The 17,544-nt window shown below is 36.0% G+C and overlaps 1 protein-coding gene across 1 annotated transcript; it reads right to left on the bottom strand.

The window, feature by feature from the left end:
* Positions 1–12,587: 12,587 nt before the first annotated feature.
* LOC126370623 (fibrous sheath CABYR-binding protein-like) lies at positions 12,588–14,542 on the bottom strand. Its single transcript, XM_050015589.1, has one exon. The coding sequence runs from the start codon at positions 14,475–14,477 to the stop codon at positions 13,923–13,925; it is 555 nt and encodes a 184-aa protein (XP_049871546.1). The 5' UTR covers positions 14,478–14,542; the 3' UTR covers positions 12,588–13,922.
* Between the last annotated feature and the right edge of the window lie 3,002 nt (positions 14,543–17,544).

Below are 17,544 nucleotides of genomic sequence, written 5' to 3'. Positions count from 1 at the left end.
TGACAATCGAGCAACTTTTACTCCTCTTGAGGACTGGATGGGGTAGGTATTTAACTGGGTTGTATATAAATATACGATGCTAATCCAGAGATGGAAGTCCTTCTCATCTGACTATTATCGAAGGCGCTAACTAATTCTCACTTCGAAATAAAATCGTAATTATTATTTTCAGTTTTGAACTTCTTTTTGATACGTTTACTGCAACCTACCCGTTTAACATAATTATAACATAACTGGCTGATGTGCATGCATGTTTTAACTTTATGGTGTAGTGTTATGATACTCTTAATTATCTACTTTTCACGACTGTCATAATATATCAAATAAAATAAAAAACACAAACGTCCTAATTTGACTTTATGAGTTAGAATTTATGTTTGGAGATAACTGATTAAATGTGTTTTCCGGCATTTGGGCCCGGTGCAAAGCCCTACCCTTATTACGTGGGACTGAAATATAACTGGCGTACTGCTATTTTATGTGTGCTGTGTCAGAAGACCATTGACGTAATAAATGCCTAAAATAGATAAAAAATAACCCATTATACAAACGATTGGACAACCTATAGGTGGGTAATACTATCAGAGCCTTTTACCGTGAACAAATATTTTTATTACCCCAAAATACGTTTACGTTTCTCGTCTACCAAAATTCCATCCATCATGTTACTCTTTCTGTTGAAATTCTATGCCGTATTTTTTTGTAAAATGCAAGGAATATAATAATTGTTATTATGTTTCAATGCTGGAGTGAGAGCGAATAAAAAACATACAATTCAGCTGTTTATCTTCCCGGGGTTATCGGAAAAACCGACAGAGAGATTGTGTCTTTTTTTAACATGATGGTGTGTTACGAGTATGTAAGTCTGGATGGATTAGAACGGTGTTAGGTTCATCATCTTTTACATGATAACACCCATCTACATATCAATTTTAGAACATTAACTGCCTTCGTGTAGAAGGATAAAGTTTACATACTTAATACAATTACTAGTCTTATTGTTAAATTGTTTTAGGTTTACGCGGTTATTATCATAATTAAAACACATAATAACGGGTTCTTACCGCGTTTAAATCAGGGATATCAGACTCCCGGTATTTCAACACTGTTTCAAGTGCCATAATCACGGGATGACTGATGACGGCAGTCTCATATCCCTGATTTAAACGCGGTAAGAACCCGTTATTGTGCGCTTTAATTATAATTACGTATTGTATCTACTTATTCTTCTTTCGCGTAGGTTGTGAGGCCAAAAACCGACGTCATCCTTTTTTTGACGTGACTTATTTGCCGCAGATGGCATTAACTACTTGGCCGGACAAATGGAGAGCGCTGAGGGCTCTCACCCGGTACAAAATTTAAGACAACAGGCCTGAGGGTGCCCAGTTAGGCGCGAATCTAGGCTCAGGGCGTCATCTGAGAGGAAGAATATTTGAAAGAATTAATCGACCCTGTGAGTCGATAGCGATAAGCGCTAAATGAGGGAAAACGTCGACCACGCCGACGAGGTTGGTATCGGGATTCTGAAGTGTTTGGTGTCGCGAGCTGATTGGCCGCCTCTACGGCTAGAGTAATCGGGTCGTCGGGATAGTATATTACCGACGTCATTAGCTCTGGTATCAGGGTTCCTAATGAGCCGCCAAAGACCCCTGATTTAACTCATGTAACAACTACATACTTACTTACTTAAATAAATAGTAAGCGGGGCCGACTGTTTACTATTTGAAGCATGGATCATCTTACTTTCGGAGAATAGAGTAGTCAGCTTGTAATATCAAATAGCCTGCATTCAAGTCTAGTAAATGTTTATTTTCTGGTAGTAGTTGCTTGGAAGAAATTACTATGCAGCAATAAGGCCGCCCGTAGAGTATACTTATGTTATATGTGACTGTTAAAATTATGTTCTGCGCAATAAAGTGTATCTGATTTTTTACAATAAGTACAACTTTAATTACCTTTGGAAAATTTACACTATAAACAAAACAGTTACAGAACAAAAATATTTGATTTGATTATCGCAGTGGGCGTCATACGGCTGATGATGATGATCCTAACCTATAAACTGATTTTTGTGATATGTCTCCACCGGGATTCGAACCCGTGACCTCCGGACCGTGAGCCCAACGCTCCACTACTGGACCACGGTTGTGTGAAGGGTTGAATGTAAACGTGGCAAAAGCGAAATACGTGTAACGAAAGCTTCAATGGAAGTTGTTTTGATATAATAGCTGTAAGTTCTCCCGTTAGCGGGCCTAGGCCGAACCACCGGGTTAAGATACAAGCGAAAACCAAATTCTTTATCTCACTTCTTCGTGGAATTACATTATTATCCGACTGCGTCGAAGCATAAAGGAGGGTTATGTGTTTGAACGCTATGTATGTATGTACGATAAGGTGCAAAAATCCAATCAGTTTCTTGCAAAGTATTAAATTAACTGGTTGCACTTAAGACCTCCTGGTTATAGTCGTTTCTGTAATAGACCAAAAAATCTTAAAAAAAAAATGAATTTTAAAGTTATGACAACTACTAATTCGCTAGGCTCACTGACTGCACTTTTGCTCTTTGATTGTACGTAGACCTAGAAGGACGTATATTGATCAAATTGGAGATGTCCTTAATAAAGATTCAGTACGATCTACTCTGAGCCAGCGTGCGTGTTTGAAACGATTGATGAATGTGGAGGAAGCAAGAGAAGTATGTCAGGATCGAAGTAAATGGAATTCCATAGACCTTGTCCGGTGGGAATTGGGCGTTAGTTTATGTATGTATGTGTGTCTGTTTCAACCTAACTACCCTTTATAGGCTCTTGTGACATTCCTGTAACAAACCTCATCCGTCCCTCTAATATGTACGCTAAATAATATAAGTTCATTTAAATCAGTGTTACTGTATTGTAACAGACCACACCGAACATTTAGTATCAAACAAAAATCATAGATGGTGTAATTTTAATAAATTACCTCAGCGCGTGAATACTTTATCGAGTTTGAATTTCGTACGTCGGTAAAAGTGACAAGTGTAACCGCGCTGAAAGTTTGAAATTCATAAAAAAATACTAAACGTGTGTAAAATTGTTTTGTTTTCGCCGAATACTACGGGTAAGTGAATAATTTGTTTCATATACTGTTATCAGAGCATATTTTTGTTTTTTTTTGTGTGAAAAACGGAACTTCGTATGTTTGTGACATTTCTGTTACATTGAGTGACGATGGAAGTTTTGAGGAACTAAAGTATGCGAGCATTCATAAAAGATTATCTCATGTTATTTCAGAATGCTCTTGATAATGTAATTAAATGGCTCAATGACTCTAATTTAAAAATTAATCTAAATAAAACAAAGTTTATGCAATTTCTGTCCTACAATTCTAATCCATGTCCTATTAACCTCGCTTACAACAATGACATTGTGGCCGAAGTAGAAAAGTTTAAGTTCCTAGGTATTACATTTGACAGACACCTAAACTGGAAGGATCATGTGGAAGTGGTGTGCGCTAAATTAGATCGATTTGTGTTTGCTCTCAGGAAACTGAGACTAACCATTTCTAGAGAAGCGGCTTTGGCCGCATACCACGGCTACGTGTCATCGGTGCTTGGCTATGGTCTGATACTGTGGGGAAATTCAGTAGATGTTGAAAAGGCTTTTAAAGTGCAAAAAAAGAGCGTACGGGCAATCTGTAACGCTAAATTTGATGAGAGTTGTAAACCCCTATTCGAAAAACTCGGCATACTCCCGTTACCGTGTATGTATATTAGGGATGTCTGTGTTTTTGTTGCTTCAAACCCCAGATATTGGAGAACCCGAGGGGAAGGGATAGAAAGGCAGACAAGGAAAAAGAATATGGACTTACTGTATCAGCCTCCCGCCTATAAATACATCTATAGGAGGAACATATTTAACTTATGCATTGTATTGTATAATAAACTTCCTGATAATTTTAAGTTAATGACAAGCGCTTCTTTAAAAATACACTTGACAAAATGGTTACTGCAACATCGCTTCTATAGTGTAAATGAATTTTTAAATTTCAAATTCGGACTTTAACATTTTAAATTTTATTTAATTTTAATTGTATTATCATTGTTATTAAAATTTTGTTTTTTTTTTTATATATATATTGGCGACGATGTGATTTTTGCATGCTTACGTGTAAGCTGAAAACACTGGACATAAAATTGTAACAACATCTTATTGTACTGTTTTCTGGCAAATAAACTATTCTATTCTATTCTATTCTAATGGAGTCACATTCACTGCGGGATAATTAAAATGTCAAATAAATACGTAAAAATAAATATTTTCTAATTTCTGAAAAATACGTGTTTTTTTATTTGTTGAAACCTATCATATTCCTAAGAATCTTTAAATTATAATATGATCATGGGCTATAAAGGGTTAAGAGACCCCCACACCAGCGTCTTTCGAGTGTCGTCGTTGTGCCAGTGTCTGCGCGACGTCGGCGTCAACGTCGCCTCGCCGCGGCGCCAGTTCAACGTCTTTTGCGAACAAGTACAATGCACAACGCAATCCACTATTAGGTACGGATAACTCGATATTTTATATCGTTCTGTATCAATTGTAATAATTCGTCAAATATTTGTTTTTGGCATCCGTAACTAATCATAAAAGTGTTTTTTATTATTTTTTATATGTTGACAATACAATACGAGAAGGACGATATAATGATTCCGACGACCCGATTACTCTAGCCATAGGGCAGCCAATCAGCTCGCGACACCAAACACTTCAGGACCCCTATACCGAACCCGCCGGCGTGGCGTGGGTCGACTTCCCTCATTCAGCGCTTATCGCTATCGACCCACTAGGGTCGATTAATTCTTTCAATTTTTTTTCCTCCCAGATGACGCCCTGAGCCGAGGTTCGCGCTCAACTGGGCACCCTCAGGCCTGTTGTCTTAAACGTTGTACCGGGTGAGAGCCTTCAGCGCTCCCCATTTGTCCGGCCAAGTAGTTAATGCCATCTGCGGCAAATCTGCAATAAGTCAAAAACAAAAAAAAATACAATACGAAATAATCGGTTTCCTGGACTACACTACATATGGATGGTGATGGAAGATGTTCCCAGTGTTGACGACGATGTTTCCCTTTTCGTAGACGCCGGTACGACGACGACACTCGAAAGACGCTAGTGTGGGGGGTCTCTTATTTATTTATTTTCTGCATGTCACGTAGTAAGAATTACAGTTCTTATAAATAAATATGCACAAACATGTGACACTCTGTAAGGGCACCGCAAAAGTAAACTTTCAAACCGTCTGGCAGAATTTAACAAATGAGGTGTCACTAGAAGCGTCTTAAACGTCCGATGGTTATAAGCTATATGACATTGCGTAAAAATTAATGGCGCCAGCCCTCTAGAGGAAAAAAAACTGAGAACGAAAAAAAAATCTCCTAAACAACACTAATCGGAAGAATGTCAGAGATTTTTATTCTTGTTCCACTTTTTTCAGAGAGCGATTTCTCCATAGTCAGGTTTTTGTTTTTAAACGAATATTTTTATTACAATGATTTAGTAAAAACACTTATTGAATCTTAAATTTGTACTTATGACCTACCTATTTGTAATTTTTAATTTGTAACAATTTTGATTTCTACTACTTTTTTGATTTATCTACCCTACTGGGATCGCCCACTGCTGGGCAAAAGCCTCCCTTTGTTACGTTTTACATATACCTACAAGATGTTAGCGACCCCGTACCGAATACTGAGGGGGATGATTCAGCTCATAAGCCTGAGTAAACACCAAGTGGCACCGACAATAATTTAGGAAAAACACTAAATTTAAATGACATGACAAATTAACCACTTGATATCAGAATTGATTTTTCATTTATACATTTTTTATTTATTTTTTTCATTTATATCAGAATCATAAGCTCAATAGTCATCTCCCTCAGCATTTTGTTACGGTGTCAATTACACCCCGAATACGAATATAGCATTTTTTTAAAATACAAAATGTTTAATTATAGTACAGTATTTAAATAACAAAATTAGTCTAACAATTTTGAAAAAAGAAAAACTCTTTTTTTATATTTTGTTATTTTTTCTTGACCATGAGTTTCTGGGGGTGGAGGCCTGGAGTCCTAAAACACAGGGTATCGTAGTTTAGGCTCCAGCCTCTACAAATATTGTATTTTTGTATGTATTTATGTATCCATGTGTTTTATTATTTGTAGTGGAAATAAAGATTTTACTTACTTACTTAAAATAAAAAATCTACAAAAAAATATACATATTTCGCCGGACAAAATAAATATGGAGCCAGGATATATGTGTTTAAGTATATACAACAGGGTGTTAGTGACAACTATTAAGCGATGATTCAGACCATGATACTGAGCAGTTAACAAGTGGAGTTTTCCGTCGCAAAATTAAAAAAGACACTTAAATTTTCATGAATTTTCCGACAGGAAATTACACTTGAGATCACCCATAGAAACGTGGTTTAAATCATCCCCCTCAGTATTTACGGTGTCACTAATGCCCATACGCACTTTAGGACTGCAAACGGAAGCCAACATACTCATCAGCTTATAACTTACACCACTTGTCCTGCGGTCCCACCTGGCCACGTTTGGTGGATATAACGGCTCTCCACACTTACAGTGGCCCCTCCTAATGACCAAAGTTTTCAGTTGCTAACTTAATACGTGGAATTACAACATTCTCGCACATCTAATGGCATATGCTGCCGGATGAGAGTGTATCGGCTTTCTCGGGCAGTTTAAATGACGCGCGCATCAAAAAGTGTATTCATTATAAAAATAATCACATCGCACATAGCGTTAGCTCGCGACCACATCTCTATCGGAATAGCCAGAGCTACATCCATTGCAATATGAACTAAGTAATTTCGCTTCACCTAGCTTACTGTTAGATCAACGTGATATTTATATTTTTTTTGTAATAATAATGTTTTTTTATTATTATTTATTTATTTGGCACAATAACAGTACAAACACACAACAATTAATACTGGTGCTTGCACACGTGCACAACTTATGTAATTAACATGCTTGTAGAATTTGGATTAGGTAGTTAAAGAACAAAAAAGAACAGAATAACAGAATATACGTTACAGCCAGACAACACCACAACAAAATTTTGTCAAGCAAATAATATAATAATCTAACATGAAACTCTGCTTCTTCTATCGTGTGGGTTGTGAGGTACTCAACCTTATCAACTCTGGTGTCAGGGTTACCATTGAGCTGCCAAAGGCCCCTGACATGGCTCATGTAACGACTACTTACATCAGTAAGTAGTAACCGCTAAAAACATAATCAGATCGTATAGACGTATACGATCATTAAAAAAAAGGAGGGTTACAAACATAACATCACGCCTGTATTCCCAAAGGGGGTAGGCAGGGGTGTATTTTATATCCAACTGGGCTACTCCGGCACTCCTTTATCTTATATAATATAACAAAATCAAAATCAAAAATTAACAAAAAAAATCATCTAAATTAGATTAGCTTATCCAGGTCAATAATATATTATTATATATATTATTTTTTAAAAACTTTATGGATTTTTAATTTAAAACGAATTGGTAGCCTTTTTACACGAAGTAATGAAACTAATTAAACTTGATAGAGGAGGGGTTTGCGTATTTTGATATCCACCTACTTTGGTCCACCATCTATCCTTTTTTATCCTAATCGAGAATCAAAGCTAATCTATGAATATAATAAAAATATTTATGTATATAATTGTATTTATAAATGAATGTTATGTATTTAATTATTATTTTGCCTGTATTTATTGGTATTTAAGTTGTTAAGTACAACTTTGCTTGCTTGCACCCGCAATCTTTGAATTTTTCGTATTTCCTCGCCTTATGGTTTTAATAAATCACTAACTTCATGCGATAAGGCAGCTATTTGTCATGTACACAGTTAAGTGTATTTTGTAACGATTTTCTTTTCTTTTGGTGCAATAAGGTATATTTGTATTTGTATGAATATGAAATAGTTCGACAGCTGCCAGTGAGTTTATCCGCTTACCAATAGCCGCTGAAATTCTGACAAAACTCCACACAATACAACCGAAAGCTTGTCGACAAATTCATCATATCCGACATCTTAGTATTATCGTTGAAAAGGCTCATCAAGGATATTGGAAGAAAGGAACCGCCCCCGCTAAAACATCCAAGATATTTTTATTTCATCAATTTTCGACGAATTGATGCCTTCATGTAGGGGAGCTGGGGTACTAAATCAAGAGGCCTTGAATAGGGAAGGTAATGTTGTAACTAGTAAGTACTAGTTCCAAAAAGTATTTGATACATTTCTTTTTTGATGGGGCGGAAGGCAAGAGATCAAGAGATCACGGTTATCTTCCAAACATAACTATTCGAAAGAATTTCAGATAAATAATACCTATTTTCTTGTTTCATACTTTTTCGAGCGTAATTTTTTCGGAGTCAGATTTTAGTGTTTAAACTCATATTTTTATTCCCTAAAAAGTAGCGTGGCTCTGAAATTTGTGATGACGACTTCGTCTTTTATTTGGCAATTAAGAGCCTCCGTGGTTAATGGTTAGGCTCACGATCTGGAGGTCCGTGTTCGATTCCCAGTGGTTTAACGTGTCTTCCGAAGCACGGTACATCTTACTTTCAAACAATCATTGATCAACCTGTAATGTCATAACCAAACTGAGAATTACAGAGTAATCTAGTAATCATATATTTTATGATTATGTCATTTTCTTTATGTGTTTTTTTCTCGATGTAGCTGATTAGCGTCATTATAGCGGGACCAATTGCTTAATTTTGAAATTGCATATTGTTAAGTATAGTACTTTTTTAGTACTTAGACTGAAAAATCTAGTACTTACCTTTCTAATTCCAAAGATATACACGTTAAAGTGAAAAGACAAAACGGCTTAACGGAGCTAGTACTAATAAGTGGCTTACTAGACGTTTGATAACTGTCAGTGTTAACTTTTACTCACTTCCATGTAAAGTGTGGGCCACGAAAGAAGGGCCGCCATAGAGGCAGCCAATCAGCTCGCGACACCAAACACTTCAGGATCCCGATAACGACCCCGCCGGCGTGGTCGACGACTTCCCTCAATCAGCACTTATCGCTATACGCGCGCAGCACTACCTACTAGGGTCGATTAATTCTTTCAAATATTTTTCCTCTCAGACGACGCCCTGAGCCGAGATTCGCGCCCAACTGGGCACCCTCAGGCCTGTTATCTTAAACGTTGTACCGGGTGAGAGCCTTCAGCGCTCCACATTTGTCCGGCCAAGTAGTTAATGCCATCTGCGGCAAATCTACAATAAGTCACGTCAAAAAAAAGAAAGAAGGGCCGCAGATGTAATGGAATTAATAGACACCACAAAAGGTAGTCATGAGGAATATCATGTATCCACTTTAGAACCCCGTCGCACTATCATATTTGGCGTTAAATGAGACTTACGGTCTAATTATTTAAAAAAGTTAATGTGACATGGTTTCAAAGTGTATACATGTTAGTACTCGTGACCGTACTCTACAGTTACCATTCAACATTCGTTGGATTATGAGATATGACCGTCTACCATGCTCGTTTGAGGTACCACCTTAAACTAACTGTAACTTTTGAATGTCTACCTTTACAAATTATTCGACGGATTTACAATCGTTTGAGAACTTTTACTAACTCCAGATGCACTCAGAAACTCAAAGTTACGAAAAAAAAAACAAAAAAGAACTGAAAATTTTTTTCCTCATATTTTTTCCTATTTTTTTATTCATTATAATGCCTCCGTGGTCTAGTGTTTAGAGCGTTAGGCTCACGATCTGGAGGTCCGGGTTCGATTCCCGATGGGGATATTGTCGAAATCACTTTGTGAGACTGTCCTTTGTTTGGTAAGGACTTTTCAGACTTAAATCACCTGATTGTCCGAAAAAGTAAGATGATTCCGTGCTTCGGAGGGCACGTTAAGCCGTTGTTCCCGGCTATTAGCCGTAAAAACACCTCCACCAACCCGTATTGGAGCAGCGTGGTGGAGTATGCTCCATACCCCCTCCGGTTGATTGAGGGGAGGCCTGTGCTCAGCAATGGGACGTATATAGGCAGTTTATATATAATTAGATTATTGATCCGTTGAACGGTGTTACATAACATTTTTTTTAAATAGCATCTTTCACGCCTTCTCCCGTTTACACCTTGGCTTACCACCATTTAATACTAAAGTCAGACTCAGAGGGGGTGAGGTAGGCGCCCGTTACGAATTGGAGTGGGACGGAGAGTTACCGTTCTCAACATAGTATTATTCCTTATTCTATGACGATTAAAAAAAATAAACTATGAAACGTTGCCTAGTAACACACCACACCCCGGATATTTCATACATACCCTCGTTTTACACAGTCACTACACATTGACGTTATCGTACACGCGCATCTGAGTGTGTGACATCTGACGCGCATACGTTTACAGACTATAATAAGACCGACAGGGCTATACGTAGTATTATTCCTTATTCTATGCTAGTATCCTAATCCGTTACATCAACTTTTGCAGTAACAGCTACTAATACCATATACCTACTATCTTAGTAGCAGCTACTCCATCCCAAATCTAGTGTTCAAGGGAAGTGATCTCGTTTATACTGCCTTTGATGAGATGACTGCGTATCGGTGTATGGCATCGAGATATTAAGGCGTAATATCCGTGGAATCTTTCATTACTCCTGTAAAGTACGTGGGTAACGCCCATTAATTGATGAGCTGGATAAACGTGATAGAGAGTGGAACATAATACATTTTATTTTTCAAAGATTAATATTTCTTAAAAGACCTGTGGAACACGCGTCCCGACGAGCTCTGACCTGGTGTGCGTGTGGAAAACGCAAAAGGGGCGGCCCAAAGAGACCTGACGACGCTCGGTTGACCGAGAGTTGAAAACTCGGCATGTCATGGGGCAAGCTACGGAGACTGCAAAAGATCGCGAGGAGTAGAAATCTGTTCTTCAAACGCTACATCCCAACAGGGGATAAAATGATTAGAAGAAGAATATTTCAATAGTGATAGCGGTCTTAGTGGGGGTTGATATGGTCAGTCATTGACTCTTATCTGCCCGCCCTTGTGTTATCCTTGTGTCACAGTTGCTATTGTATGAAACCAATAATTATAGTTTCTAGATCTTTAATCGTTTCAACGAATCCACGAATATATTTTCTAAGCAATATATTGAACACAATGGTTTGAATGTATAATAGTAATTCATAAAGCTTTTGTTTTCGAAACAACTGAATCGATACTGAAAGCAGTCTTGGACCAATCCCAATAGATTCTCTCCCTAAGGAAATATAAATACTGTATTGAAATATCGTATAATGTGTATCGAAATCCCCTTTCCTGGGTAATGTATAGGCGACCAGTGTAGTAGACCTTCCCCGCTCCCCGGCGTAATAGGGTTTTGAGGTGTTTAGATGAAATTGAAAAGGAAGATTGAGGTCACAGTAATATGGTCAAGTGGTAAACGTTCGATAGGTTGAAGCTACTTATGACTATGAATATTTATAACGTATTAGCTGAACGTCGCTTGTGTTGCCACCGGTGGGGTTAAGGGGAAGATTCTATTGGAAAACTTCAGCTACCTAAGTGGTCAACAGCAAGAAGGCTAGCAAATATTGCTGCCTTGGCAATATATATTTAGTAATTTCAAAGAAAAAGAATGTTACATTGACAACAACTACAATATCAAGCAATGGCGGAATTAAATATTTCTTCTTTGATATTTTTGTAATTTTGATTCTGTACCCTAATAATACTGCATACATTGTTCGGTATAATAAGTGACTAATTACTTAGGTAATTCATGAAAAGACAAATACTAGAAGACAATTTTGCTCATATTTTCAAATTATAAAAAAAAATCTTGACCATTTTTTAAACTTTTTCAATGTCGCAAACTAGACCACACAAACAAAAACACGGAAACCTTCAAAAACTAGAAGATTAGTAAAATCTGGAAAGTATCGCCTTAAATGCAAATTATAAATGTTTATATAAAGAGTTCAATTTATATTCTAATTCGATAGCGGCGGCGTGGCAAGGACGGGAGTGCCGCGACATCTCTACCTAAATAAAGCCATAAATTGGAGTCATCTTAGGTTATCCTTCACCAGGTACCTATTCTCGAGATTGAAAAAAAAAACAGTAGAATCATCAACATCACTTATTTCAAAAATGTCATTTGAAAATGTGAAATGGATTTCAAACTCAGTCTAATAAAAAGTAAGGATTAATATTTTGTAATGTATAGTGTTGGTATTATATTCTGAAGTCTACTTAATCCAATAAAAACATTATTATTTCGATAACATTTTATAGCTTCAGATAAATATGAGGATAAACACATACAAACATTACATACATATGGGTCAAATTCATCATTCAATTTCAAATTCCTTTTTAAAATAGTTTAGAATAGTAAATAGTGAATGCCATCGAAACGTCAAGAATAATAATAATCATCATCATCAGCCGTACGACGCCCACTGCTGGGCATAGGCCTCCCCCAAGGATCAATAAAAATAATAATATATGAACAATAAAAATAACTACACTTTAGTAAATTTATTTTTTCACAATTCCACATTCACGCTATTTTAATATTACATTATAATAATATGTTATCAAGAATTAAAACTTAATATAGAATTGTTTCACAATAATTATAAATATTTCTGTATGTACGAGTTTTCGTACAAATACACATCATAATGCGTAATTATTATAATTAGGTACTTACACTTGATGATAATAGTGATTCCCCTTAGCATGATGCCCGCATAATTGTGCGCGACACGATAAATGAACCAATAGAGTTTGTTTTAGCTCATTTACAGCATCACGCGCGTTATGCGGGCAGCATGCAACTGGTCAAGAAGACGAAATACGTGTACAATATACTTATTAGTCAGACATATACAGGGTGTTAGTGACATCGTAACGAAAACTTTGAGGGATGATTCAGACCATGATTCTGAGTTGATATCAAGTGGAATTTTCCGTCGCAAAAGTATGGATAGGAAAATAATTAAAAAAAAAAAAAAAACAAAAAAAATCATGAATTTTTTTGACAGGAAATTCCACTTGATATCAACTCAGAATCATGGTCTGAATCATCCCCCTCAATATTCGTTACGGTGTCACTAACACCCATACCTACTTGTATGGCTACCGTATGTACTTGTACGGGGTGTAAGTGACATCGTAACGAATACTGAGAGGGATGATTAAGCTGATTATTCTGAGTTAATATCAAGTGGAATTTTCCATCGCAAAAGTATAGAATTGAAAATAATTTAAAAAAACTAAAAAAAAATACATGATTTTTGCGACGGAAAAATCCACTTGATATCGACTCCGAATCATGGTCTGAATCATCCCTCAAAGTTTTCGTTACGATGTCACTAACACCCTGTATTATATTCCTTTCGTACTTATAAGGAGCATATTTTAAATTCCACTTGATATCAACTCAGAATCATGGTCTGAATCATCCCCCTCAATATTCGTTACGGTGTCACTAACACCCATACCTACTTGTATGGCTACCGTATGTACTTGTACGGGGTGTAAGTGACATCGTAACGAATACTGAGAGGGATGATTAAGCTGATTATTCTGAGTTAATATCAAGTGGAATTTTCCATCGCAAAAGTATAGAATTGAAAATAATTTAAAAAAACTAAAAAAAAATACATGATTTTTGCGACGGAAAAATCCACTTGATATCGACTCCGAATCATGGTCTGAATCATCCCTCAAAGTTTTCGTTACGATGTCACTAACACCCTGTATTATATTCCTTTCGTACTTATAAGGAGCATATTTTATTTATTATGCCTAGATATATCTACTTACATATATTTGATATAATTAAAAACATATTTAATTTAACACTGCATGTCCAATTATGTTTAGTAATTTACTTTTAAACGTATCAGAACTGTCATCATTCACAATCTTACTGGCTAGTTCACTGTCGTTAGGTGTTTGTGATGGAAGCTTTTCTGCACTAGCATCCTCTTCAACATTTTTTTTACCATTGTTATCATGAGGCTGCGTTGTTTCTGTTTCTGGCGTTGTTGTAGTCTCAGATGTTTCAGTCTCCGGCGCTTCAGTCTCCGGCGCTTCAGTCTCCGGCGCTTCAGTCTCCGGCGCTTCAGTCTCCGGCGCTTCAGTCTCCGGCGCTTCAGTCTCCGGCGCTTGAGTCTGCGGCGCTTCAGTGTCAGGGTTATCTGTACTATCAGTCACCAACGCTGGAGGTGGTGTGTTTTTCAAGTCATTAACTTCTCTCTGAAGGCTATTCCTTTGTGCTGCTAGGGCCCAAGTGGAGACGAACAAACTAAACGACAATAACGTTAGAAACACGATCATTTTATTCTGTGCACACCATTTCAAGAAACTATCTGTCATCAACCTGCAACGAATTGAGCAATTCATTTTTTTGTTTGCTTTTTCCGTTCACTTAACACAATATTTCACACACAACGTATTCAATATGAAGAATAATCTCATATAGTATTTGTGCTCGATATCGCACAATCGATTTATCAATAACGATAAGGTTATCTATCTTTGATTTGTGATACGCTGATCTAGCCCTTGCACCTGTGTTTTATAAAGGTTATTATTGTACAACAATTATTGCTGTAGTAGTAGATGAATTATTGAGGTTGACAAAAATATTGACTATTTGAGTATGAGTCAGTGATTCACTATGTCATAAACATAATATAATTGCACAACTTGTAACAATTAATAAGACAAAGGAACAATCATTTATTCGTGAAATTAACTAAAATATAGGTACCCTGCATATTTTGAGACTTTACTGCCATATACAGGGTGTTAGTTGAGGGATAATTCAGGCCATGTTGAAAATTCCACTGGATATCAACTCAGAATCATGGTCTGAACTGTCGCCTAAGTATTCGTTACGATGTCACTAACACCCTGTATATGGCAGTAAAGTCTCAAAATATGTATTAACTACATAATATTTAAGTAATGGGTTTATTTTTACCGTACAATTTTGTAATTATCGAATTAAAAAAGAGATAATTACAATATTAATGACCCACGCTAGAAATAAGTTACAAAGTTTTGACATTTTTGACTTTATTGGAACTATTTTGTACCAGGATATGACAGTATTTTTTTTGTCTGCTGCCGTGCCGAGTGAGGCATTCAGCGTATGAGCTGTATAAGTTTAATCTATAAAATGCTTCAAAGTTAAACGGGGTGCGAATAAAAAAAAAACAGAACTTGTGCTTTTGCAGGTTATCTTCCCGTATGTATCGAAAACCGATAGGAGATAAAAACAAGTTCATTTTCAAAAGAAAAAATACGTCAAAAAAGTGAAGAAGTGTGTCAGGGTCGAAGCAAATAGAATCGAGTAGTATAGAATCCATAGTCTCTGCTTGCCTCGGTGGGAAAAGGGTGTGAAATTAAGTATGTATGTAAAAAAATATTTATTCTAAAATATAGAGTACGATTAGTAAATTTAATTTTCAATATAAAAAATAGTATAGAAACAATAAAAACAAAGTAATCGTTGAACTGTAATCTGATCAAGAACTATGTGGCAAGAAGAAGGAAAATAAGTTAAATACAAATATGGCTGCAATATAATAATTACAAAAAGAACTACATACGTTATGATACTATATCGTAGAATTAATAATTTACTTATGAAAATGTAATATAAAATCTGTATCTGAATAGAATTCTAAATTAAGAAACCACCAAAATTGTGGGTATTCGGATATCTAGAAACTGATTCATATGTAAGTAAGTATATAACTACTCCTCTAATAAATAATAATACAACAATACGGTCTAAGTACAGAAACCAACCTACATAATGTATTGATTAAATTTTAGAACGAACACTGAAGGTATTCATTTTAACTTAAAAAAATCTAAGCCGAGCATTTAGATGTTCGAAAAAAAAACAATGTAAGTAAATCTAAATCAAGAAACTAGTAGGTACTTTGTGTAAGTATCTTCTTCTTCTTCTTCTATTATTGCCATGCCCTATCGGGCGTTGGTGACCACCAAAGTCTTCCCTATTCTGAGCCAGTCTGGAGAGCGCGGCTGCGTCCCTATTGTCAGTCCATTTTTTAAATATTATCCAGCCAGTTTATCTTCCTTCTTCCCCTTCCCCGTTTCCCATCTATTTTCCCTTCCAAAATTTTTTTCAAGTGTAAGTATCTACAATATGAATATTAGAACGAATATTGAAGATATAAATCTGAGAGTTTCATTAAAATAAATTATTCACAGAATGAGTATGGAAATTGAAAAGGAAACAAATGGTAAGTAAGTATAAAACATTAAAAACATTGTGTATTATCATTTTAGAACGACAATTCAGAAGGTGTTATGGCTGTGTAGAAGAACGGCAAGAAACTCTACAGCAAAACATATTTTTAATATAATATTAAAACACAGGAAATAATAATAGGAATAGGAATTGGCCTTTGATAGACTGGAATGGAAAATGCTACACCGACAAGAGCGTGGCTCTTAAATTGATGATGATGATTAAAACACAAAACAATAAATGAAACAAAAAACAATTAACTGCTCGAAAAACACACATTTATAAATCAGCAAAGTGTAGCAAACCAACTTATAAAAGAATACTTAACTTGCGTAACGGGAAATAAACTCAAGCCACCGACCATCTCAAATATTACACAATAATAATCACACTCGATCTTGCGAATAAAATTTGAATGAAGAAGAGAAGGGCTAAGAGGTAGGAGCTAAAGCTAAGGGGCTCAGACTAAAGCATATTCTCTTTTACATAGTATTAATCCTACCTTGCGTTTGTGATTTAGCCAATTACAAACGAATACACCAGATTATCAAATTTTAGACAATTAGAGTTGGAATCTTGCCTTGAAATGTTTCTAGATAATTTTAGAATTAATTACCACGTTGATGGAGCTGATTCCAATACACACCATTTAATTTTGTTTTACGTTATATCTGACATTTTCTTATCCGCTGAAAAAGAAAGGGACGGGTAATCGACATAAATAAAATTTATGGAACATAAACAGAAATTTAAATAACCCTTCCAAAACTTTACATAGGCCAACAACCCGACATAATTAAGTTAACAGCACACGCAGCACAGCTTATGAGCGAGATGCCTTTTTATTCGCTCGGGTAATTAATTTCCCTTCCTTTTCGGCAGATAAGAAAATGACAGGTATAACTTAAAATAAAATTAGGAAACGTCTGTAGGAATCGGGACCACTACATTACTTAACGAGGAACCATTTTCAAAATACGGTCAACCAATCACAGCCTATTTACAACACCCACAGTACGTTTTCAAATATCGATAAGAACTTAAGTTTACGGAGACAGTTCAATAGAAATAGTGATAATGAATATAATTATTATTACACGCTTTGTTCTTTATATTCACTCCCAGACCAGCACAGAACCTATTCCTTTTTATAAAGTATTTATAGCTATCTCCAAAGGGAAT

Source organism: Pectinophora gossypiella, chromosome 11 (genome assembly GCF_024362695.1).
Source record: "Pectinophora gossypiella chromosome 11, ilPecGoss1.1, whole genome shotgun sequence".
Classification (NCBI taxonomy): domain Eukaryota; kingdom Metazoa; phylum Arthropoda; class Insecta; order Lepidoptera; family Gelechiidae; genus Pectinophora; species Pectinophora gossypiella.
Note: the sequence above shows the minus strand (reverse complement) of the source record. Positions and strands in the feature narration are given on the sequence as shown.